Source organism: Notamacropus eugenii, chromosome 2 (assembly GCF_028372415.1).
Source record: "Notamacropus eugenii isolate mMacEug1 chromosome 2, mMacEug1.pri_v2, whole genome shotgun sequence".
Lineage (NCBI taxonomy): Eukaryota > Metazoa > Chordata > Mammalia > Diprotodontia > Macropodidae > Notamacropus > Notamacropus eugenii.
This window is the reverse complement of record NC_092873.1, coordinates 43,635,571-43,662,955: the sequence shown is the minus strand read 5'-3', so window position 1 is coordinate 43,662,955 and position 27,385 is coordinate 43,635,571. Positions and strand designations below refer to the sequence as shown.

Genomic DNA, 27,385 nt, shown 5'->3' with positions numbered 1-27,385 from the left:
TCCAAAAGAAACACTGGACTCGTGGCCACAAACATTCACATATTCTGCATTGGCTGGAGTGACCACTCAGGGAAGGTATGCCTCCAAAGTGCAGGATGGAGGGAGGGGGAGTAGAAGGCAGTGGGGGGCCATTCCCGGGAAAACGCACAAACAGGGAAAAAGGCAGTAAGGTACAAATGTAGACTCTCAGGGAGAAGGTCCACAAAGCTCCAACTTTTCTTGTGGGGCTGGGACCATGCAACTGAGACTTTAAATCTTGACCCCCCTTCCCTGACAGGAGCTTAGAAGATCAATTTCACGGTGAGTGCAGGCCCACCGGCTACCCCTCCTGGGTCCACTGGCATCATCTCACTTCTTGCTGAGCTAACATTGTTCTCCTTTCTCTGGTTTCACTCCAAGGAGGCTTATGTCTACTTAAATAAATGACTAGAAGTAACAAGGAAATAACTCTTTGTCAAATCTTTCAGAGAGGTCTGGGTTTAGGTTCAGTTCACCAGAGAACTATGAAACCTCGAATCTGTTTGCCAACCTCATGGATCTCTTTGGGACAGATGCTTTACTGAAAGACTAGACACATGGAATGTTCAATTCTGTTTGCCTCTTGCCTCCCCCTCCTGCCCCTCCTTCATCTATGGAACCTTTTAGTTTGAGGAAAAAGACTCAGCAACGGATTGGATGAGGGCACTGAGGAAGAACGCAGAGCTAAGATGACTCTCCAGTTTCCAAAGTGGGTGACCTGAAAGGATGACGATGCGACACCAGGCAGAAGGCAGGGCTCAGGATGCTTTGGGGGTAGGGAGGGAGAAGATACTGAGCTCTGCTTGGCATACACGGGGTTTCAAAAGCCCACAGGACACTTGGGTGGAGATAGGAAGCAGTCTTGGCAGAGAAGAGGCTAGGGCTGGAAATAGAGGCCTGGAAGTCTTCTGCATAGTTGAACCAATGGGAACCGATGACATCATGAAGAAATATTATGAGGAAAAATGAAAAAGTAGCCTCGCATGGAATTCTGGCGCACACTCTCACAAAAGGGGAGGGACAGGGCTGATGCTACAACAAAGGAGCCTGAGAATCGGGCAGGGGAAAGAACAAGAGACAGGAAGAGAGGGTGATCAGTAGTAGCAAATGCTACAGAGAAGTCAAGAAGGATAAAGACTGGGGAAAAGGTCACCAAGGTCAGCAGTTAAGAGAGCATTAACCACGAGAGCAAGCAGGCTGAGGTGAGTGATGAAGTGGGTGCCAGGCTGCCAAGGGGTGAGAAGTGAGGGGAGAGGAATGGGACAGCTTTTAATGAGAGACTCATTGTATGTTCACTGCTCCTGAAACTCCATGGGGGCATTTCATTAAATGGCGCTTTTGGATATTTGTCACACAGCCAGGAAATCTTTATCCCCTCACTGATGATCACTTCTTTGGGCAATGATCAAGTTGTTCGAATGTGCTACGATTAGGTTCATTTCTACAATAAAAATAAAAACAATAATAACACCAGGGAGTTACTGTTTTCTAAACTGTGAAGACTGTGCCCTAGGACATCCTAGCGGAGCAAAGATTTCCTTGGAGGTAGATTACGGTGCTTGTCTCAATAGGAGAAATATCCCCACCACCTGAGTGGAGAGACTCTCAGGAGAGACAGCCCCTGCCCAAAATACCAGACAGGTGGTGTTCCAAATATCTGTTTGGAATTGTAAATCTTCTGTTTGGAATTCCAAACCTCTTCTTCCCATAAGAATTATGTAATTTAGTCCCCTGCTGGTCCACAAAGGCCCATTTAACCCATAATGTAGTCAAAATATTCTGCATACACAACAAAAAAAATAATACAATGGAAACTGCCACAATATTTACAATTAAATAAAAATAATAAAAATTGCTTGAAAAATATTTTATCTTGAGTGCTAGTGCTCGGGAAAAACCTGGTTTTGTTGAAGACTGAAGCAACAGATCCTCTCATGGAGTTTCTAGGTCATACTGTGGGCTTGTAAGTCAATGAAGCCTTTTCTTTCGTGAGTCAAACTTCATTTCCAAACTGTTTTCCTTTTCTTTGATTGAGGTGTATCACCAGAATGATTCAACTGTTTATCAACCATGGCTATGGTTGACTTTGAGCTTCCAAATAGAATTAAGATAAATAAAGAGAAGAGTGAAGAAAAGTAGAGAAAGAGTGGAAAGGGAGACACTTTGTCAAATGACAGGTTGCAAGTTAAGAGAGAAACAAGCTAAAAGAAGAAGGACAAATAAGGAGGATGGAAGAAGAAAAAGCCAAGGCTCTGAAAGCAGACAACCTGGGTTCAAGTCTTGCTCCTGACCCTATGTGCCTGACCATCAGCTCCCTGGGCCAGATTTTCTTATCTGTACCACAGAGGAGGGGGACGGGCTGACTATTAAGGTCCTTTCCAACTCCAGATCTAGGGCCCTAATCTTCATGTGACCCCACTGGCCACCAAGTCCAAATTCTCCAGCACAGCATGCAAGGCTCCCACCTTCCCTTGCAGTCTTGGCTCCTACAATTCCCCTTCACCCACTCTAGGATTGTGACAAAACACCCAACTTGGGTCTTGCCTTTCCTTCCTCAGTCCTTCTGTTCAGCTGTCTCTACACTATGTGCACTTTTCTCATGTCCAGCCTTCCCAGGTCCACTCTGACGTCTCTTGGCTGTGAAGCTTTCCAGAATCTCACCTCACTCTTCCCCACTTTGGCTCAAATCCAGAAGTAATCTTTATTTCCACAGAACCTCTCAGGCATTCGCTTTTATTTTTCCTGTACAGTTACTCTATCAGCTTATACCTGTAATTGAGTATTTAAGACAAATATTTAGATGGTGCCAACTGTGTGCCGGGTGCTGTTATCATCTCCATTTTACAGATGAGGAAACTGAGGCTGTAAGAGGATAAATGACTTTTCCAGCATCACACAACTAAGTTAATGTTTGAAGCGAGGTTCTTGCCAGATCCTGCTGCTCCAAGAATACTGCTTTATTCACCAAGCCACCTGGCTGGTCAATTAAGTGTGTCTTCCTTACCTTCTCAGACTACAAACACCTCAAGGTCAAGGGCTATATCTTATTTGTGTCCCCTAGTATCTAGCCCAATGCCTTGTATCAGTACAGGAGCTACAGACAGAAGGGACCTTAGGACACCTCCTTTAACCATTTTCTGTTACAGATAAACAGAGGCTCAGAGAAATTGAGTGACCTTGCCAAGGTCACACAAGGATTAGAAGCAGATCCAAGATATAAAGCCAGGAGCCTTGACACCCAATCTGGCGTCCTTTCCACAAGACCAGGACATTCACTCCCTGTTCACCAATACGAATTGAGAGGTCAAGGGGGTGTTGTCACTAAGCAGTAGCCTTCCTTTGCTCACTGTGGCATCTCTGGAGTGACTTCACTGCCCAACAAAGCAGTCTGGGGACTGGAGGCTACTGTGGAAGGAGTTAGTTAAGATTCAAGAGATGAACTTTTATTACATTTCATGCCGGCTTTCCTTTTTTGATACACTCCATTTGAAAGTCAAATAAAAAATTGCTTGTTTATTATGAATACAAACGGAGAGCCCACAGTGCAGAAAACAGCTCCCAAAACATCATTCAAGGAGCTGTACCTGGGAAGATTTACTCAGAATTGCTAGAGAACTCTGGAGCCCAGTTGTTCAAGTGGGAAGGATCACCATTTTCACGACTCATCCCCCCACCTCCACCCCCTCATCGTTTGTTTACTTGTTTAAACTTCCAGCTTGGGGTAATTCAACTTATTACATCAGAGGATCCATAAATGTTTTGCAGAAATTCAAAACTTTCCAGGCCCTTCAAAATGTCAACTAACTTTTTGACCACACTTACTATCTGATGCATCCCACCCCCACCCCTCCCTCCTCTCTCTACATGTGGTCTTCCTCCATGAGAATTCAAGTCCCTGAGGGTGGGCCCATCTTGCTTGCTCGGGTTTGTCTCCCCAGAGCTTAACACACAGCATGTGCTTCATTAATGCTGCCTCCATCCATCTATCCTATCTGATACCTATACTATTTATGATATCTCTCTGTGCTACCTGTTATCTATCTATATAGCCATCCATGTTATCTGTCTACACATCTATCTAGCCTAGTTATGTTATCTGTCTAACTATAATATCTGTCATCTGTCTGTACTGTCTATGTAGCTACCTATGTAAGTTATCTGTCTAAACTATTCATTTATACAGCCATTTCTATTATTTATCTATAATATTTTTATCTGTTTATACTACCTATACTGACATCCATCCATCACATCAAGGGGTTCAATGGCATCTAGCCATACTAGCTAGCTGGCTATCCCAATCTGAAAACCTTTGAGCCTACTTTTCCTGCCAGGTAAATCTGAACTGATGAAGAATCATCATGATAAAACCTCATCAGAATTCTCTTCCCTTCCACATTTCGGTCTCGCTCCAATTTACAAGCCTGCTAATGTCTCCCTAAAACAGAGAAGTGCCATTTTTTTTCCTGCAGAGATACTTCACATTTTTTATGCCCTACTGTATCACATTAGTGCAGAAGGCAGAAATGCTATTTCCCTGGCTTATCCAATGCTCGTCTCACTGCTGATGGCCCAAGCACTCCACACTGGGGGCTCCACCTCCCCTTGCTGGGAGGTAACTGAGGCTGTTCACCAGCAAGTTTTCCCTCTGAATATATAACCAACAACGATTTAACCACTAGCTACTGTTCTACGTTTTGTTGGCTCACTGTACATTGCTATGTGTTTAACTCTAGTAATTACCACCATTTTTCTGAGTAGGTGTGAACCTTTTTTCCTATAGAATCTTAACTGTTAGATCTCTCATTATCTGTACATTTATTTCTAGCTTCTGTGGCTTTTACATTCTTCAATCACACATTTTTACAAATGGCATGTTTGTCTTAAATATCCAAGTGGAAAACTTTACCTGCCCTGGATCAGATAAGTGAACACACGCTGTTCTTAGAACAGCTTATACTAAAGGAAAAACATAAAGGTTTGCAAAAGATTCTTGACAATGCTAACGAGTACATTTACATAGCCAAGGAAAAGTGACCCAGGAATTTTCTCCAAATCAGGCCTTTCAAAAGATGAAAATGAATTCTGAGAATTTAATTAATTCCGAGCTTAATCCCCTCTTCTTTGGCTCCGGAGAATTTGGAGCCTCAGGTCTCTGCCTGACAGTTTACCCCTAACACACCTTCAAATAGAGCTGAGAGATGTTTAACTTGGGGGCCATTTTGATCTTTGACTCTTCAGTATCTGCCAATAAACTGCTGGATTGCTGAAACTAAGTGTCTAATTACACGATTTCACAATAGTCACCATTAAGCTTCTACATAATGCAAGTGTCCTTTAAACCTGACATCTGGGACAAGTAAAACACCAGAGGGGACACAAGACAGAAGTCTTCTCAAGGTCTTTCTTCCTGTTTTCAAGTTAAGCTCTAACGTCTTTCCCTGGTCCTAAGTCTCATCTGCAAAAGTGGGTTGCAAGGCAATCCCTCTGGCCTCTTTTACCTGAAGATTCTCTGAACATGATGCACCATTTCTCCCAACAGTCTGCTGTTTGTGCTCATAAACCAAAAACACAATTTTACTCTCAGTGACGAAAATCTATCCTGTATCACAACAAATCCACCATGAAGTCCTGTGCAACTCACAACAAAAGGGAACAGAGACGTCCCCATTCAGCCACCGTACAACTAAGTGCACATGTCACAAACAGGCTTGAAAGTCAGAGGCCTCCAGATCTTTGAGCCTTTGGCCAGGTCACATAACTCCTCTGTGAAAGGAGGGAGTTAGGCTGGCTGGATTCCAAGGGCCCCACCAGCTCAGGATCCAGGATCTTGTGTCAGTCCTTGAAGGAGACACAAAGATCTTTGAGAAACAGCCCCTGTCCTCATGGGATTTCATTCCACAGGGAGAGGGATGGCACATGGCCTAACAGGCCACACAATCTAATAACATGCATTAACTAGAAGGCTGACTGGACTAGAACAAGGGCTGGAGACAGACAGGGCTACACTGGGCAGGTTCCAAGGGGCCAAAAGGCCTGTTTCTAGGAGCTGCAGCCAAGAGGCCAGGGCTCTGGAGGGTGAGCAGCAGCTGGGGGAAGGATCCATTTGTCACCGTCAGGGATGGGACCAAGGTACACACCCAAAGTGAAATAAGCCCCAGCAGCAAGGTCTGCACCAAACCACAAACCAAACCAAAGTCTTTCCTTCCAAACAAAAACAAACCATGGGCTAGTGAGCTAAAACTGCTGAATTAGGACAAAATGCCAACAGACACACACAGCCTTAGTGGCCCCAGTCGGTCACTTAGGGTGGTAGAAAAGAGGCTGCTGCAGGCGTCAGGAGAGCCTGGAGCCTGGGTACAAGCTCAGCCAGCAGCTCCCAGTGTGACCGTGTGCAGGCTGCTAAACAACACACTCAGGGTCCCAGCTCAGCAGCCAATGATGAGGCGCAAGGTGCTTTCCTGTACTCCCTCTCTCTCCCTCCTCCCACTCCTTCCTGTTCTTTTCCTCCTCTCTGTCTGTCTCTGCTTCTGTCCATGTCTGCCTCTCTCTCTCTTCTTTCTCCTTCCCTCTCCCCTTTTCTATGTTTGTGTGTGTGTGTGTGTGTGTGTGTGTGTGTGTGTCTCTCTCTGCCTCTCTCTGTCTCTCTCCATCTCCTTGTCTCTGTCTCTGTCTTTCTCTCTCCTCACAGCTAATTAAAGTTGTGGGCAGAGTTCTCTAGAGGTGGCCTAGAGTCAAAGCTGCCCTCAAACCACCTGGAAGCCCAGCTCTCTCAACCTTAGGGATGTGCCTACCATAGAAATGCCACAACTCAGCTTCAGTGCCAGTATGAGCATGACAGGAGTTCAGCTTTTACGTAGCCCTGTGAAATATGCCAAGGATTGGTCTTATAATAAGCCTGTGAGGTGAGAAGGGCAAGTCCTGGATTCCCATTTTATAGATGGAGAAACTGAAGTTGAAGAAAGACTAAGCAAGCTGTCCAGGACCACAAGGCTACTAAAACACCCAGTCCAGGGCTGCCTCCACTCCCATGTTCTAATGCCCCTAAAAAGTTCCTAAAACAATCTAAGAGTCATTCATCACATGGCAGACGGAGACAGAAGGTTTGATTTCCTAGACAGATGGGTTTGAGGACAGTGTTATACTTATAAAAGCAGCAAGCAATGGGTATGCATTCTTTGCCTGAATCCCTCTAGGAATGACGATGTCTATGCCAATGAATGCATTCCCTAGGGATGTAATTGGGGAGTGTTGTGACCCATCTGCACCAGTACCTGGTATTTTGTACCTATTTGTTCACACTTATGTGTGTGCCTGTTATTTTCCCTGACAGAATGTAAGGTCACCAAGGGCAGGGACTATCATGCTTTTGTCAACGAACCCAGTCCATGTGGGGCCCTCAACAAATGCTGGTCCAATAATGAACCAAAATGTCAGCACTGATTAGGCACCATGTACTGTGAGCACTGTACTGGGCACCAAAGAGAAGAAGAGGAAATCCAACCCTGAGGGCCAGCAGCAAGCCTCCACTCTGGTTGGGAAGGGGATTGAAACACGGATGTATAAACAAATATAATTCGGAGCAAAATGTGAAAAGTACAAAGGGACTAAAGAAATGTGAAAAGAAGGCTCAGAGAAGCCTTCAAGAAAGAATGGGACCTGAGCTAAGCCTTGAAAAAAGTCTGGCATCTGCACTGGCATCTCACCACGCAGTAGGGGGGAGTGTCATCTGAAAATTTCACAGTTTCATTGTGTATATTCTTTTCCAGATCACATTTAAAAAAAAAATAAAGTCAGTCCCAGCAACAATCCCAGGGAGGGTCTACCCACTTATTTTTCTCTTTTAAAAAGATTTTATCCATTCTGAAAAGAATTCAGTTCAGTTGGCTTTAAGCACAACTGCATTTTTTTTTAATCCAGAATATAAACCTTGCCAGGTCAGTCTGCCTCCTTTGGGCATGGAATCACCATCTTCAGAAGGTGCATAATGAGAATCTTTGCCATGTTTGTTACCAAGACCTACGAGGCTTGATGAATTCAGATTCACAGTTGGGCCCTTGACATGAAAGTGACTCCTTTAATCTCATTCATTGATTTCAATACCTAACCATCTTCAGAAAGAAGAAAATCAGAATTTACAGAAACCTCTGACTTCCTTAGGAGGCTGAAGGAGGCATGTCAGGAGTAGGATTCTTCGTGTGGCATAGGCTCACAGTGGTGGGTAGATAGTCTCCAATGAAAGATTTATCATCCTTCTCAGAGCATATGGTTAGTTGCCAGCTGCCACCACAAGATGAGGAAGAAAATACTGAAATTAGTTACACCACTGAAGTATGAACCCATGTCCTCTCTCAGTGTTTCAAGTGCATGTGAATCATACAATCACAGGAGAAACTGCAGAGCAGAGACCCCTCATTTGAGAAAGGATGGTCACATGGTGAGAGCCACAGATGAATCTCGGGGTGAAAACACGTCTCCAGTAGGGCTAATGCCACAGTCACTCTAACACACAGGCATGCGCAATGATGAATACTGCAGACTTAGACCTTTTATGTCTGTACACCTGCCTTAATAACAAGTTAAAACTAAAAAAAAAAATGCAGAGGGGTTTTTTTTGCTTTTATATGATTTTTTCTAATAGAAAGGGGTGCTGGGGGGAATCTGTGTGAAAACAGAATTCCTATCAACTAACAATGAAAAATCTCCATCTCCTGGATGGAGACACCTGAGTGCTGGCCTAAAGCTAGTCTCATATGGGAAGAGCAGGGAGAAGTGTAGGCTTCATCAACCCTGATTTATAAGGGCCATTAAAAAGCATGGCCCCTCTCCCTCTCCTTAAGTGTCAAAAAAAGCTTCTTCTCAGAAAGATTATTAAAAATCCCATTGTCTTTTGTGAGGCCAGAAAAGTCACCTGGCAGAAACACTTCATCTCCCAAATCCTTTCTTTTAAGCTCTATTACACAATTATTACTTGATGGTCCTTTACCCATGTTGGACAGTCCCATCATCCATTTTGGACAGGCATTACACAGGGACAATGTGCTAGGCCCAGGGGAACCAGAGAACAGGGAAACTGGGAAGGGCCTTTCATGACCACAAGCTTCTTGGGGAAACCAAGGTCCACATTTCACAAGAATGCAAATGCCATAACACTACATGGCCCCAAATCACAGAATGATACAATCTCCACAAAATCACCTGGCACGTTCCCCAAAGGATAAGGGAGAGGAGCATGGTGGATGTGAGTCAGCAGCACCATATTAAGAACTAAGGACGGTGAAGGAGACATAGGACAAAAGGATGGCACCAAAGTCAGCAGGTCCTTAGGTGCTAAGAATGAAGGAACATTAGTTAGGGACGGAGTCCATGCTCCACTGGTTCCATGCAATGTCCACAGAGCCAGATGCCAGCCCCCAGCCCACTGGGCATGTGCCCCAAACTCACAGAAGGCCACAGACAAGAAATGCAAGGAGGAGAGGGCAGAAGTGGGACCCCCACACTGAAGATTTCACAGATGCATCCAAGCACTCAAGTACCCAATGCCAGGCTCTATGGCAGGAGAACATGTTTCCAGGCTGGTATCACCACAGGTGCACCAGCCTTCACAAGTAAGTGACAATGGAGGGAAGTTACAACAGTGGAGCAGGCTGGTCGGTGGTCAAAGGCAGACTGAGAATCTGAGATCCTGGTTCCCACACACAACTTCCTTCCCCCGATGACAGGGAAATTTTTAAGAAGTGAATGGATGTTTTAAAAAGTCTTAATGATTATTAGAATCATCATCGATGGTTAGTAATTATTTGTCCTGGGTTACAAAGGACATTGATTTCCTTCATATGACAGTAAAATTCCACCATAAGGCAACTATTTCAAAGATTTAATTATATTATTTACAGTGGGTTAGGAAATTGCTGATGTTTGTGTCCAAATCTAAATGAAGTGGTTAATACAGGTAAGAACATTTAAGGAACACCCATTAGATAACTCAACATTGATAGGTTCACAGGATTTAGAGTTGGAAGGAACTTCAGCGATCACCAACTCCAAAATGCTCATTTTGCAGATGAGGAAACTGAGGTCATCCCACAAAACAAGGGTCTTGATAGGTAAATAACCAATGCTCCTGACTTAAACCAAACACTCCCTCCTTCACTGTACTTCACCTTCATCTTCCAGTTTGAAATTCCATATTTTCCAATAGAATGCTGGGCCCTTCCTCCTCTACAGTATTCTGACAATCGACTTCCTTCTATGCTCCCTATGAACCAGCCACGTTGACTTCTGCTGCCCCACACTCCCGGGGCTCCATCCCCCCTCTCCTTGGCTGGGAATATTTTCCCTCCTTCCCCTTGCCTCTTAGCTTTCCTGCAAGATTCAGCTGTTCCAGCATTTGTAGGATGTCTTTCCTGGTCTCTCCTCCCTGGTAACTGTCCCTGCCTCCCAGGTTAAAGCCTCTGAGACTACCCTCCACTGATGCTGTACATTTTCATCTACACACACACACACACACACACATACACGCATGCACGCACACACACAACTATTTGTGTGTATGTGTATATGTATGTGTGTATATGTATGTGTGTGTGTGTGTATATATATATTTGTATTGTCTATACATCGTGTGTGTGTGACAGTGTATATGCATGTTGTCACATTCTGTCCTCTCCTATGGACTCTGAGTTCCTGGAGGGCAGGGAGAGTGGTTTCATCTCTCTTTGTGTCCTCACTGCTTAAATGGGTGCCTGGCCCATAAAAAGCTCTTAATAAATGCTTGTTGACTGACTGACTGATAGGAAAGAAATGAAGAACTCAGGATTCTACAGAACAAGAGAAGTTCCAAGAACCCTCCCCAAAGGAAAAGGCACCATCCTCCTGCCCTGGGGCAAGACAGCATGAAAGACATTAAAGGCAATCGGGTGGTTGCCCCGCCCCCCCCAACCTGTGCCCCTGAGTATGACTGTCCAAAAGGCTCCATCACATAAACCCTGGATCATCGATGCCAAGGAGCAACTCCAGGCATGAAGCCTCTACTTCAGCGGCCAAAATGCAACTGGCTAAGTCAGCGGTGACTCAAGGAGAATTAGTCCAGTTTCCCATCATCTCCAGTCTCCAGGAGAGAGATGCCACTCTTGACCACCTGAGAACTCTCTGGATCGCCCCGCCAGGGATGAAGATGTGCAGAGTTTAGGAGCATCTGGCCCCTCTGCTGCATCAACCACTCCACAGCAGACACTCAGGGCAAAAGCCCAAGGCTGCCCAATGGGTGCCTTACCTTCACCTCGATGAAGTCTGGCTCCCCCAGGGACACCAGCTCCGCGTAGGCTTGGAGTTCCTCCACATTCCAAGCCTTCACCAGGGTCAGGCGGTACACCGTACGCTGTTGCTGAAATAGAGAAACAGCCAGCTCAGCTTAGAAGAAATGTCACTTAAAGCTGCCTCCAGAGCATGTCAGAGACCACCCAACATTCTTGTGTGGCCACATAGAAACCTGGGAGGAAAACACTAGAATGAATGGAGAGGTCAGCACAACCACTGTTGCCAGAGCAAAGAAGTCCTCATTCCCTCCTTCATGCCCTAAACGGAAGGGTGACCAGCAGCACCAGATACAAGCCGTGCAGGAGCCCAGGCCAGGCAGAGCTCTGCATCTGAGAGAGCATCACAGACATGTGAGGATGGCAGGAATGCAGCATCCCTCCTCATACACACACACACACACACACACACACACACACACACACACACACACACACACACACAGAGGTGTGAGAGAGAAGGAAAAGGGAAGAATCCAAACAACACTACATTATGGGGGGCCGGGCAATGACAGAAACTCAACAGAGCAAGACAGTGCCCAACCTCTCTTGAAGACAGTCATTTCCCAAACCACCCAAGGATATCCTCCAGACTGCTCTACAAGCAACAGATGGGCCAACTGAGGCACCAATGGGACGGAGGACCTTTGCACCCAAACCTCGATTCAAACCTCCCTCTCCAGGTTCTGTCCAGGGCATCTTCCCCAACAGAAGGATCAGCCCCCAAACACTGGCTCTGAACCGGGGTCCATCACCTGCTCTGCATCTGTCTGGGGAAGCCAAGGGACCCCTTTTCACAATAATGCTTATAAGTGCACAAAGTGAAATCAACATAGGATTGAAACCAATGATATCATAAATATTTATATATTAAAATATTATAATACATACATATTTATGTATTAAATGGAATATAAAATTTTAATAAAATAATGTTTATAACAACACATAGTACATAACATATAGTACTACATAATATAACATATTATAATTTGTACTATTATAATGAAATATTACAATATACAAACATATTTTTTAAAAAACAGTAAGTTCACAGACTCTAGGAGGAGAAGCCCTGCTCTACTAGATGGCTCTTATTTGGAAACTAAAAATGCTCATTTGTGAATCTCCCCTTCCCCTGTTCCTTCTAACAGATGACACTGCTGTGTCACTGAGGAGGGATGTTTAAGTCAATAGTTTCAACCTTCTTCCCCCACAATTCTCTTCGACAAGCAAAGAAAGTTCTAAATCCTGGTCAGCATGGACAAGGAAAAGCCAGGCCTCTGAATTAGCCACAAACCAGGAGGTTCACAGCTGAATGACTGGAGCTGGGTAAGAAGATTCATGACCAAGCATGCCGCCTCGTCCTGCCCAGGGGATGGACTCAGGGTACAGACTAAGACTGACACTTTTGGGGGCATGGATGATGTAGTAATTTGTCATATGTGACCATACAGATTTGTAATAAGGGTTTTATTTTCTTTCTTTTTCAATGGGGGTGGAGAGAGGGAGAAAAGATAGATTTTGGTTAATTGAAAAAAAAAATTAATTAAAAAAAATTCAATTTGATTCAAGTACCCAAAATTGGATGACGCTAAGTCAGAGCATCATCCAATTTTACAACTCGAAGTGTTCTCAGAGACCGGTGAGTTCACCCCCAATGTGAAAAGGATCCCCACTGAACATACCTGAAAAGGGGGGGGATCCCCAACCTCCAGAGGCACCCTCTCCCCTTTGGGGCAGCTCTACTTGTTGGGAAGTGTTTCCTGAATTCAAACCTCAATTTGCCTCTGTGACTTCTACTCACTGTTCTGTTCCCAGTTCTGCCCTCTACAGCCAAAAAAACCCCAAATGTTACCCCTTTTCCTCCTGGCAGCCCGCTGTCACACCAGGGGCTCCTGGCTCTAGGGCTGAAGTCGCTCCAGGGGCCACCTAGGACATGAGCACATTTTCCTCCTCCCCTGACATCTTAAAGAGCACATTTTCCAGAGTCATGAAATTATATTATATTAAATTACATTACATGAATTAAATTAGGTTTTCCAATTTCATAAAATGAGGGCCTTCCTCATCTTACAGGTGAGGAAACTGAGGTTCAAGTAGGTGAGTTAATGTGCACCAGAGGCCCCTGAAGTCTCCTCATCTCCAAGTCAGGAATGCTCCACACCTCCGCCCTCCCCAAGACAGACATGTTCTCAGACTTACAGGGCCTGCCCTCACCGGATGGAGGCTACCTGGTGCTGGTCTAGTCTGAACCTTTCCCTTCCCAAAAGTGAAAGCCAGAGCTAAGGGTGGGTAAAGGTAGTTCTGTGAAACAGACCCCAATGCCTCAACTGTTTCCAATGACAGCTTTGAGTTTCTTTTCCCACCCTGCCTACACCTGTGAGAACAGAAAATCAGATTCCAATCCAATGCTCCAGCCACCAAGCACATGCATTCCCTCCAAATCACCGGCCACACCACCTCAACTGGACGAGGGCCAATCTCTACACTCCCACACTGCTCTCATGGGGAAGAAGCTGTTCCTTAGGCAACACTGGGGTTTGCATTCCTGTTACACTCTTCCAAGACCAAACAGAATAACCCTAATCCCCATCCACATAGCAGCATTATAAACATCTGAAGATGGTGACCAAGACCTACCATGTCTTCTTTTCTCCCGGCTAAACATTCTCAGTTCCTTCAAAGAGTCCCTGAAGGAATAGTTTTGAGGTACCTAACCATCTCTGTCACCTTCTTTTGGATATTCCCTAGCTTAATTTCTAAAACATCCTTCCTAAAATGTGTTGCTCAGAACAGTAGAAAGAACACTGGATCTACAGTTCAGAGGACCTGGGTAGAGGCCCAATTCAAACACTTCCTAAGTGACACTAGGCAAGTCACTCATCCTGGGGCTCATTTTTTCCATCTGTAAAATGGAGGTAACTATCTACACTTCCCAGGGCTATTGTAAAGACAGTGCTTTGTAAACTTACATTTCCATCAAGGTGACCTGGGCACTGCAACGCTGGCAATCAGAAAAGCTAATGAGATTTTCAGACCCCTTGGTAGAAATGCAGTGCACAGAAATGGGAGAAGGGACAATTTCCTCATCAGGTCACATTTTGAATAATGCAAAATATGGTGGCGCTCTTCTCCATAGTGTTTTCAAAGTTGGTAAAATGAGCCACAAAAACACACAAAATACAGATCCTGAGCTAGCGAGAAAAGTGGGGATTGAAGGCCCAATCCATTGAAAGCAACTGGAGAAACGAGACGTCTCAGAATGAGTTAAGACAGAAAATCCACCAGAAACCAAGAAACAAGGATAAAAATGACTCCAAGAAGAAACTCTTTAAAAATGTCTTTTTGAGGAATTTTGCAACACTGAAAAATGAGTTAAGATGTGATGCTCGCCATCTGCAAGGCTAAGGGGGGGGATCACACACTCACAATTGAGTCTCACCAGCACCCCAGGATCCAAACATCTGGGATTCTACTAAGCAGCTCTCCCAGGCTTCTCTCTTCGAGGCAGGCAGCAACACTAATGTACCCAGAACACCTGATTTTCCCAGACCGCTGCTTTGCCTAATTACTGCTTTCCTTTTCAGGGTCTACTTCCCATTCACCCATAATCTAAAATAAATAGAGGCAGTGATGGAAGACAACTATTTTCTTCATTTTGTGACAAATTGGCTGAATGAGAAATTAAGATTTTTAGAACCCAAAATAAAACTACTGGTAGAAAGAAAGATTGCTCGAGAAAGAGAAAATAAAATCAGATTCCTAATTCTAGGAAAAGGCCATGAATTTACTTGTGGGAAGAGCACAGCGAAGCCCCAATGCCCTCCTGTCCTGTGTGACATCTACAGAATAAAGTGGCTAACGTTGCTGAAAACATTCCCCCGTCCTGCCTCCTCCACACACCTCAAGATAATAATGATGATGCTGATGCCTCAATAAAAGTAGCTCAGACTCGTGCAGCACTTACTGGGAGGACAAATGCCTTTTCCCCAGAAACCTCAGAAGTAACCAGTTCACCAACTGTTGCTGACCATAAGAAGTCAGTTCTAAAGTACTTAACTCACAATGATCTAACTTTAAACTAAGTGGCACCTCAGAACCGGAATTCAGATCTATTGACCCCCCAGTCCACTCTCCTTTCTCGATAACCTATTTTGCCTTCGGGATATTCTTTTGCTCTTTTTTTCTGAAAATTTTAGATAGGTGAAACATCAGTAGAGTTTCTAATAAAGAAAAGGAAGGAAAGGTTTTTAAAATGCAATGAGTCAGGCAAGAATCACATTTCCTTAGTCCATAGGTTTATGTTCTCTCCTGTCACTATACATAAACTTAGTATTTTAACTCAGGAAACTCCAGAAAGTCACTGAGAATTAATTGAAAATCTCTGTGACCTATAGAATCACTTAACTATCTACCAACAGTACTTCCCGACAAATTGCCTCTGCAGGAAGCCTGGAAGATGAAATGAGGTCACAGAGAAGCTGAAAAGATGCCTCTTCAAACAAAGACAGGCTTCAGAGGACACCAAGGGAAATTTCCAAATATTAAAGGTGAGTATTTGAACAAATATGGGCTGCCTTAGACTTTCTGGAAAAATCAGAGGTAATTCAGAAAGGCAGGTTTATTAGTGGCAATGATTAATACATGTGTATGAAGGATGGTACATTTTTAAAAGAAATGTTTCTGAGGTGTTTCTCTCAAAAATTCAAGTCCCACTTAGCAAATAGCCAATCTTAACTTCAATTTGTCTTGTTTCATTAATGGATAAAATTTTTCATAAATTCTGAGTTTAGGCCAAGTTAATGAACCTCTGCGTCTGCCTAAATATTGATCTGAACTCCCTTGCTCTGCTCTGACATTGGCGAAATGGAGGTTCTATGATTTAAATGCATTGGGAGTAAAATCGGTTCCAAATCTAAAATAAGCTGAAGGTCAGAGAATTTAGTGACACCTGAAATACATAATCAATAGAGAAGTTCTAGGAGACAAATGGATATAGTGGGGAAAAGGAAATAATGGAGAAAAGTCAGCTGTATTTTTCAGAATTTAATTTCAGAATATTTTTTCCAAAATAGTGAAGAAATGATATGGACATAATTATACGGTTAATTACAACACAACCAATTAAAAAGTATTTTAGGAATGCCTACTTTGTGCAAAGCACTGTGGGGGGAAAAGAAGAGTGTTACAGGAAGCTGGCACTCATATACTTACAGTCTTGCTGGAGAGACAGAAATAAGCCCCATAGAAGACTAGGACCAGGTGACCACGCATGCGACCTCAGTCCAAAGAAGGGAAAAATTCACATGGGCCAGAAAAGTCCCAGAAGGGCTATTCCCAGAGGAGCTGTGTAGACTTGGAGGAGGCGTCATTTTGGTAAGACTTTAAAAGGTGGCAGAGGAAGGCCAGAAGCAGAAGTAAGGCACGGAGAGAACAGAAAAGGACCTAAACAGGATAATAGCATGAGTAAAGGAAAGAGGGGGAAAGCATGAAGCACTTGTCCATCATTCAAGCTGAAGGCTGCAGTCACCTGGTAAAATCACCCTAGAAGTCATCAGAGCTGACAAAGATTTACCAGCACGAGCAAGTCCAATAGATGGTTGTTATGCACCCACAGACTGATCTAGGAGCACCACAGAGGAAAGATGCGAGATGGTAACAGTCCATGCCCATCGCCTGCGGTCAGCAAGGAAGAAAACTTTATTGTCTGAAAGATGACATACTTTTTCTACTTGGTAAATATTCAATGTTTTTGATCCTGAAGATATGATATTACAAACAGAACCACAGTGTCAAGTATGAAAGATGCCTTGATGTTTAAATTTTTAAAATTTTTATTGAACATCTCTAGAAAAAGCCCTAAAGTTTAACCCTTTCCTTTTAAAAAAACTGACTGAACATTTCTAGAAAATTCCCTTGCCTCTTTGTTACGGGCCTCAAAATTGCCAAGTCCCCTCTCTGTCAGTGATAAATGGGGTTGCAGCCATTTCAAGAGAGAAAAGGGAATGAATAATATAATGATAAATCTAGAAAACAATAGGCAAGTAACTTCTCAAAGAACTCATCAGCCTCTCAATGAAGTTTAGAAGGGGAAAAAAAGATTTGTTGGGAAATAAAAGGACATAAATACTTTTAAAAGAGCACATATATTTAGATAATGAAATTTCATTTCAATCTGCACAGCTAATCCTGTGATCAACTAGGTAAACATAACGAGAAAGGAAAACCAGACTGACTGTACAGACGCAGTGCGGGTGGCACAGTGGATAGGACAGGGGAGTCGGAAGACCCAAGTGTGAATCGTGCCTCAGATGCTCCCTAGCAGGGAGGCCCTGGACAAGTCACTTCTCTCTCTTTGCCTGTTCTCCTCATCTGTAGAATGGGGATAATAATACATAGCACCTACTCCCCAAGGCTGTTGTGAGGATCGAGCAAATTAACAAACGTAAAGCATTTTACAAACTTTGAAGTGCTATATGATGATCACTATTATTATTAATCATATCAACATTAATATTCATAATAGCGACATAACAGAAGAATTTTGTTAACAACGTCTGCTACAGAAGTCGTTTATGAAGGAGAAGGCACCAGGCACCGCCTCTTCTCTCTCTTCCCTAACAGGACCCAAATGCCACAGGATCCATTGCTTATCAATGGGGTAATGGAGCTGGATGTCTACAATCACACATCTCCATCCTGTGCACAAATGGAAAGGTGCTCGCAGCAACATGACTGGGTTTCCTCATTAGCAAGTAAAATCTCTAGTTAGGTCCTCCTCCAGCTCACTGCCAACAAACTCTCCAGTGCCCGGTGGTTCATGTTTAGCTTTGAAGATTATTGTTCTTATTTGAACAACTCTTGGGCTGTAAACATTAAACAACGATCCAGCTCCCTCACTGCCTAACTTGCCACATGTCCTTGGTCATGGGTCTAGTTCCCATAACAGTTTACGTGTACATAAATGGGGTTGTAGCCATCTCAAGAGGCAATCAAGATGTGAAGAGAACGCTCCTAAACGGGCACAACCACAGAAGGAAAGCAATTCAATCTGCATAGGTTTCTGAAGCATGAATCTTGGTCAATAAAATGAAAGCCACAGAACCCTTGATGCAGGGACAACATTCCTCCCACTACAATGGAGGGTTGTAACTATCAAGACATAAGTCAAGACAGGTATGTCCCATAGTAAAGACTAATAATCTCTAAACTGAATTAACTCTAATGATATATCTTCCCTAAGGAATACAGCCTTGAACCAATATGCAATGATGTGGTTTTCTGTGAGAATAATTACTTAGCACTTAATTCTCAGAGTAAATTTAGCTTCAGAGCACTTAGAAATATCAACCAATTAATTTTCACAACAACTCTGTGGAAGAAATATGTGCCTAATACAAACTGGGAGGGGGGAAGGGAGGCTGGCAGGGGGAGGGGGTAAAAGGACTTTCACAGAAACAAAGAAATATGCTATTAGCACAGAACTGTAGGCATCCAGGAAATCCTGCCTCCCTGGTCATCCTTCAGTCACCTTTCTGTTCCAAATGCCATCACCCTAGTTCTCTAGACCACTTTTTACTGCTCTCCCTGACACTAGTCTCCCCCAGTTCCAATCTATCTTTGACACCTGCACGTGTAACTTCCCCAATGCTCCTCACCTCCTACTGCAGGAGCGGATGACCAATTACAGAAACAAAATATCAAAAATAAGATTTTAGACAGTCACAACCTCCCCAGGACTCAGTTTTCTCCTCTCAGAGGAATTAAGAGGGCTAAGACTAGATGGCCTTGGAGGCCCTTTCTAGCTCTAAATCTATAACCCCATGAATCTTTTTTTCCCATTTAATAGTATTTTATTGTTTCCAATTATATGTAAAGATAGTTTTCGACATTCACTTTCATAAGATTTTGAGTTCCAACTTTTTCTCCTCCCTCCCCTCACTCCTCCCCAAGCAGCACGTAGTCTGATCTAGGCTCTACATGTACAATCCTATTAGACTTGTTTCCACATTTATCATGTTGTAAAAGAAGAATCAGAACAAAATGGAAAAACCACAAGAAAGAAAAAAAAAAAACAGGGGAAAAAAGTCTGTTTTGATTTGCATTCAGACTCCATAGCTCTTTCTCTGGATGTGGATGGCATTTTCCATCTTGAATCTTCTGGAGTTGTCTTATATCCTTGCATTTCTGAGAACAGAAGTCTATCAAAGCTGGTCACCACATGATACTGCTGTGACTGTGTACAATGTTCTCTTGCTTCTGCTCCTTTCACTTAGCATCAGTTCACGTAAGTTTTTCTAGGTTTCCCCAAAGTCCACCTGCTCATCATTTCTTATGAATCAATCGTGTTCCATTACAATCCTAGACCACAACTTGTTCAGCCATTCCCCAGTTGAGGGCATCCCCTCAATTTCCAATTCTTTGCCACCACAAAAAGAGCTGCTATAAAAATTTTTGTACATGTGGGTCCTTTTCCCTTTTTTATGATCTCCTTGAGCCCTGTGAATCTTAAAGTACTGAGGGAAACAAATGATACTTAACAGCCCCTATCCCCCTGGGACATAATGGTGGCTCTGGCTGCCAAGGCTCTAGACCTGGCCTTTCCTCCCCACAGGGCTCCTGCTGTATTCATTGTTCACCATCATTTGTTATGTTTCAGTGATGTGAGGCGGTTACATGCAGTCCCTGATTCGTTTCTTTTGTCCAGTCCAAAGAGCTGTGGCCCGCCGTGCCCCTCAATTTCCTCAGCCTCACCAGAAGTCCTTTACAAACGGGCTCCTACCGACTGTGCTAACCTTAATTCCCACTAATTCCCTTCAGCAGGCTATGTTCCAGGCAGAATGGATTATGCATCTCTTCCTTTCTTCAAGTGCCCTCTTCCCACCTCCGTGCCTTTGTTCATGCTATTCCCATGACTAAGATGGACACACACATGTGCACACATACATGTGCACATACACATGCACACACACATATGCACACACACATCCCCTCCCCTTCTTTCCCTTTAAGGCCCACATCAGAGCCCCCCATAAAAATGTTCCTATTCCCCTCCTCTCAAGCTTAAGATGATGTTTCCCCTTTCCAAACCTCCTGGCATGCCATATGGATCTCTCCTGTGCATACGTTGTCTAATGAGTATTATAGTTACTTATCTACCAGTCTCCTCTCCCCTGCTAGAAAGTAAACTCCTTGAGGTTAAGGACTATGTCCCATTTCATGTTCTTATCCTCAACACCTTGCACAGTAAATGGCCCCTGTAGAGGAATCCCCTAGGCGAGGAATCCCCTTATTCCAATATAGTTCAACATATTCTCTATAATATATAGTCTTAGTTGCCTATAGAATGGTTGAATGAATTGCCCAGGGTCACATGGTCAATATATGTTGGCACTGGGGCTTGACCCTGAGGTGTTCGGGCTTCATGACTACTTCTCTACGCACTACCCTATGTGATACTTAATAACTTTATTAAACTGAATTTCCTTCCCTGAAAAGCCAAAGGAGCCCCCAGGAGCCCTCTTGTGCCCAATGACATCAAAGTCATTTCTGAGCAAAGGCAGAGGGAGTCAGGCCCTCAGGTCCCCTTGCCACAGCTACCAGTCATTCTCTTCGCATGCTCAGCACTGAAGAGCTGGATCCAAAATGGCCCCAGCTTGAGAATAAAAGGCAGCTCTTTTCCAAATGGCCCTTCTGCCTAATGAAAACGAAGCTGGATCCTGCTGAGGAAGAGTGCAGGATGGGGCTGATGGAGACCTTCTCTTGGGGCTGCTGCACAGACCCCAGGAAATGGCAACTGGGGGAGAGTGCCCTACAAACTACTGTCAGAGACGTTTTTAAATCGATGAAAGGTCATGCAGGGAAGGCCAGGCCCAGGGCTGTCACTGAGGCTGCCAGAGGAATATTTCCCTTCCAGGCAGGGTAATTGGTTTTTCTCAAAAGCAGCCACGTGTGCAGAATGTCGGCAGTCACAGGAGAGAAAGGAGGCAGGGATATTTATATGCAGCACCCCCGTGGCTGGTTTTGCAAGGAAAGCAGACTTCTCTATACTCTCCTCCAGTGACTAATGTTTTTTAAAAAAAATTGTCTCTATTAAAATCTATGGGAAACAAATTGGATATTGGCAAAGTAGTAATCCAGCCTAGCAAATGAAACCTGAGCTGCCATAAATGCTAAGCTTTATATTTTAAAAAAAAAAAATCAACCCTAATTGCCGTTGTTTCTCAAATCAATGAAGTTCTAACAAGAACATTTAACATCCCTACTGAAAGGGGGATAATGTGATGAACCATACTCAATTTCTTTTCAATGGCTTTCGGTTTATGCAATGCAAACCAGGAAATTAAAAATCATGGCAACAGGGACTGCAAAGTCACATGCCACTTACAGGAAGAAAACCCGAGATGCCTATATAGGGTCAAGCAAGGAGGGCAGATGCCTGCTGAGGATCATCCATCTCTGAGTGCACTTTGGCAAAAGGGGTGAAAGAGACACTTCAGAGGAGCAAATTATACTCTGTTTCAAAACTCAGAACAGGAGACCACAGATGGTCATAAGAAACTTGCTCCACAGTTAAAGAGGGATGAAGAGAAAAACTGAGGCTCTCACTGTCATGAGGTTATTTCCAGGATAAATTAAAAAACCCCATCTGGGTCTTAATGAACAGCTGAGAGGGCAAAGTCAGGGTAGCGAGCTCCCATACATCCAAGCAACTCCATTCAAAGGTGCTGACATCAAGGAAGAAGCCGGGATGACAAAGGAACAGTCAAGATTTCAGACCCAGCATCCCTCTGGGGTGTAACTCCTGGGCATCTGAAGGATGAGCCTTTACTGACAGCAGCTCAGGAGGAGCTGGTGCATGGCCCAGCAGCCTTCCTGAGAACTAAAGCACCGTGATCCACCCCTGATGGGAACCAACCGTAAGAGACCTCAAGCTAGACACTCTGGCCATCTCCCATCCCCTGAAAACCGGCAGTATGTGGGGTTGGATTTGGATAATGGTATGCCACTTATCTTATCTGGGACTCTCTAAGGGATAGCAATGACTAACTAGAATGCAGAGAGATCTTTGTAAGAGTGATGTTCTCAACATATGTGAACTGCCTTTATGTTCTGGGTACAGGAATGCTGTGAGCATGGCTTTCCTGTTAGTCTCTCTGCTTCTGTCCAGCACTGAAGCAATGAAACCTGAACTCAAGAGATCACAGATACTTTTCATTCCTTCTGACGTGACCCAAGTGAATGTTGTTGGGCTGTTGTCTTGTTTTTTTTTTTTTCATTTTCCCTACAACATAGTACCAAAAAGAAAAAAATGAACTAGGCATACTTAGAAGAAAAATTCTCTAGCATTCCAATATTTGTAAATATTTCAGAATTGAACCTGGTTACCTGGCATCAATAATGAACATAAGCAGAGAAAGTGATGCAAACAGCCTGCCCTCAGCTTTCCTCCAGAAGGCAAAGCCAATCAATCAGTGCTTATTCAAAGGAGTAAGACACTTCTAATATGCCCTGACAAATGATGGTGAAGAAAGCACATGGTTTGGCCCATCCACAGTCGTGTCTGTCCTAACACCCTGCCAGGGCTGTATTCTTAAACTATTTCCACCTGCTGCCATCATAGATGAGGGGTCAGAAGGCAAACAAGTGTAGAAGAATAAGGAACATATTGATCTTTTTTTTTTTCTCAAATCTCAACCTCTAATTTTCTCATCTCAACCAAGAACTCAGAAGTGCTGCCTACACAGAGTTAAAAGCTGATAGTCTTGACGATAAATACTGCTCAGTGAATTCCATGCATGAAGATGGAACATCAGATGGGCCCTATTTCATGAGTGGTATCTCTATGCAATGGATTACTAGAGGGTCATCTTCTCCCTTTAGAACCAGAGTTGAAAGTGAGGGCACCCCAAGCGCAGCCATTTTTCTTCCCATCTATGGCACAGAAATGAAAGTGGCCAATCCTGTACTTGGTTTTCTGTAAAGATATGCCCTGGGTTGGGAAGATCTAGTGCTGCATCTCCAAATGGATATCTGGTGGCTATCTCAAATGTCACATGTCCAAAATGGAAGTTACTCTCTTCCTCCTCTACCTCCATGAGCCCACTGCTCCTCCAAACTTTCCTATTTCTATAGAGGGTACTACTATCCTTACAGGCACATGACTTAGCCTTGGTACCATCCCTCCCTTTCCCTCATCCTCCTATCTACAAGCCAAATCTTTAGATTCTATCTCCAGGGCATCATTCATCAGATCCCTTCACTCCATACTTGGTCAACTTATCACCTCCCAACTGGACACTTGCAGTCATTTCCTAATGGATCTCCATGCCTCACTAGTCTCTTTCCTCTTCAATCCATCCTCCAAACAGCTGCCAAATAACCATTCCTTAAGGATAGATCCAGTCATATCACTCCCAGCTCACAAAGATCTTGTGGCTCTTTCTTGCCTCAAGGATAAAAAAAACTCCTCTCTCTGGCATTTAAAGCCCTTCTCAAGGTGGCTCCAAAATACCTTTCCGGTTCACAGCTCATCACTCTCCTTCACCCAGTCTTACAGCCAAGCAGATCTACTTATTGCTCATCATGCAAGACATTTTACTGCTCATCTCCACACCCCTGCACAGGCTGTTGTCCATGCCTGGAGTGAGCGCCTTCTTTTCCTTCTTCCTAGAATCCTTATCTTCCTTCAAAGATCAGGTCAAGATTCATTTCCTACATCAATCAATCAGTCCTTCAACAAGGATTTATTAAGCAAATACAATGTGCCAGGTACTTGCACTAAGATCTGGGCTTTCAAAGAGAAAAATTAAACAGTTCCTGCCATCAAAAGACTTGCACTCCATAAAGAGAGACAACTTAACAGAATGAATGAATAAATAAATAAAAAAGGATTTATTAAGTCTTTATAATATGCCAAGAACTATACTAAATTCTGGGGATGCAAATACAAAAACAAAGAAAGTCTTGATTCTCCTTAAGGAGCTTATATTCCAGTACATTAAAGGAAGTCAAAACACAAAGGGCAGTGGTGGCCAGAGAAGGGTACTATGGGCTAGAATATCAGAGGAATGGGAAGCAGCGCTATAGAGATATAGACTGGCACACCCCTTCCATGAATGATGGCAGAGTTTCAATCATGATTCGATACTGGGGGAGTGAGAACAGAAGGGATATCGATGGTAAGACAAGAATTAGGAAGCATGGCTGGGATGGGTATAAAATAGTGCACCAGAAGAGGCAGTCGCCAACCAGGATGACCTTAAAGGTTTCTTCTAGTTCCAAATTTATGATCCTATGATAATGAAAGACTCCTGCTGAAAGAAATTTAGGTTTTTAGACTGGCTAAAGTCATCATCAGTGTTGTTCAAAGATCAGCACACTGGGCTAGGCATGCAGAAATGCCTTTAAGATTCTTAAACTGCACTTTCTCAGGAGGTCTTTCCTGGTGTCCCCCAACTGCTTGACCCACCTCATCCAAGGTCATCCTATGTCTCTGCTTTGTTTCTTGTATACATGGAAACATAACAACAATAATTACAAGGAAGCTTGGGGGGAGTGAGGGACTAGGAGCTGGGGGGCCTCATGTCAGTGGTACTATTTATACCAACTATAATTAATACCTATACTACATAAATAATTCTCAAAAAATGAAAAAACTCCATTATGCTCCTTTTAATCACCAAAGTTGCTTTCATTTTTGTTTTTTTACCTGTCCTGCCTAGTTGCCTCATATAGCATGGGACTAAAATTAGGAATACCTGGGTTCAAATCCTACCTCTCATCCCCTTTATGCCTTTAAAACCTTTTGGAAGAAGAGGGTCCGCAGGCTCCACCAGCCTGCCAAAGAGATCTGGGTCACACACAAAAATGAAGAACTCCCCAAGCCAGTCCAGCTGACACCCTCAATTCAGTAATCTACCATAACAGGCTTTTAGTTTCATTTTTATTTTAGGTCTAAATGTTAAGGCTTCAAATCTCAGAGACAGAGAGAGACCTTCTGGGACTGATTCAGAAAGATCAGCCTACATTAGAAAAACCAATTTCATGAGAGCAGACTACAAAGGATTACATCAGAAGTTTTTGCATGCAATTTTAACATGCACCATTAGCAAAAATGTTACAACCAACCAACCAAGAGCTAATTCAAAGTTCCCCTCAAGAAGGCAATATTCTTCCATCGAAAAAAAAGGGAGTGTAGATGCACTGCTAACCATAATGGTGGGCCACCAAAAGCTCCAAAACACTGGCTCAGAACTAAACCCTTAAGGGAAATCTGAAATGGTTTTTAATAATTTTCATTATACATATGCATCAAGAGCTATGGGTGATATCACAGCTGGACTTGAACAGTCTGTCCATTCTCAGATAAGAAGACAACAAAAAACAAATCTGATGCGACATGCATCAGTGGGTAAAATATAGATCCAGAGGGAGCTGAGCAGGGGAGGCAGGGAAGAGGAGGAGAGTCCCTTGTTGCCAGAGAGTGATGCTGGGAATACTCTCTACATCGGAAACACATAGTGTCTCCCCAAAACACTGTTCACTCTTATTTGGTTCAGCAATGGTCCTGAGTACATCTGGGACCAGTGAAAAGCAAGCAGTCCCTTCCAGCTCTGGGACTCTACAAGCTATGAATGAACTCTAGCACAGAATGTATGACCACAAGATGAAATCAAATCCAAAGAAAGTTGTTCAGAAACGTCAACAGAGGACTGTGTCAAAACCCAAACGAACATGTGGACCAGGCAACTCTAGGCAACACATTAGCCAGGCTGCACTGAGAGCCAGACTACTGAAGGAAACCATTAGCCACACTCCTCTATCACCAAAGCACAGGCCAAAGGTCATACATCTTCTCTGTAGTAGATCTGAAAGAAAAGAATACTGGAAAGGAAGTATGCAGCAAGAAAGCATAACTTACCCAGAATTGCTACTCTCCAAATCACAATAGGATTTGTTCTATTTTTTTTAAAAGAACCAGGAAAAACATCCTACTAAACTAAGGACATAAACAGGGCAAATACTATGACTGATCAACTGATTCTTCTAAAAGATGATTTGTACCACTCTGGAAACTCAAGTTTCAAATATTACAATAAATACTCCCTTGCTGGAGCCTAACGTTCAAATGCAAACCTTTCCCACTGCCAGGAAAAAGGGAAGAAAAAAAAAAAGATGTCAAAATGTTCTGAGTGTCTCTGTCTCCCACCCAAACACCCCTGCTTGGCTCTGCAGAAAGGCTGACAAATTGGAAGGTGACTCAGCCAGGGAGGGAGGCTTCTATGGAGTCTGTCCTACACAAAGCTCATTAGTGGCAATCACAGGGCGCCTCTGTGTGCAGCTCTGTACTTTGGGCTGACTCACAAGGAAATGAATGGGAGGGTCTAAAGAGCTGCGGGAGGAAAAGAGTGGAGTCAACATACAAGACAGACATCCAAAAGTCCATAACTAAGCTTATCTAATCTAAGTAAGCCTCTGTTCTGTCCACCTGTTTGTCTGGATTATTTACTAATGCACAGAATAGAAAAATCATGCCAAGTGAATCTCACTCTTTTTTTCATTATATTTTAATTTATTTTAAACTTAAATACAAAATAAGAAAAGGAAAAGCAATGCCATGTACGCAAAAGAACTCTTCTAAATATGCTTTCCCTCCTTATCCTATTCCTGTTAATCTACACATCCTTCTATGTACCCTCCCAATCCTATTCCCTATCCCTCCCTTATTCTCCCCCTCCCTATCTCCTTGCCCTCTTATTTGTTTCTGAATTTAGAAGATTTTTATACCCTTCTAGATACATATGTCCCCTCTTTGATCCATTCCCAGTGAGAGTAGGGTTCTAGAACTACTCCCCTCCTGCCCCATCTAATTCCTCCGTATCAGTTCTTCTGGCACCTCAACTTGTATGAGATAATTACTCTGACCTTTTCCTACATCATTCTGCTTTTCAGAATCACATCATACTCAGTTCTACCCCACTCCTTAAAACTACACAATTACTAATGACAATCTTAGACATACTGTTTATGTTTCCACATGTTAAAAG

The 27,385-nt window shown here is 43.5% G+C and overlaps 1 protein-coding gene across 4 annotated transcripts in view; it reads right to left on the bottom strand.

Annotated features, from left to right (window-relative positions):
* TYW1B (tRNA-yW synthesizing protein 1 homolog B) overlaps positions 1 to 27,385 on the bottom strand; it is a 247,718-nt gene that overhangs the window by 44,886 nt on the left and 175,447 nt on the right. For all 4 annotated transcript variants that reach the window (XM_072640105.1, XM_072640106.1, XM_072640107.1 and 1 more), the window contains one exon: positions 11,294 to 11,404. In XM_072640105.1, coding sequence (XP_072496206.1) covers positions 11,294 to 11,404 — 111 coding nt within the window. The remainder of the gene's footprint in view (positions 1 to 11,293; positions 11,405 to 27,385) is intronic.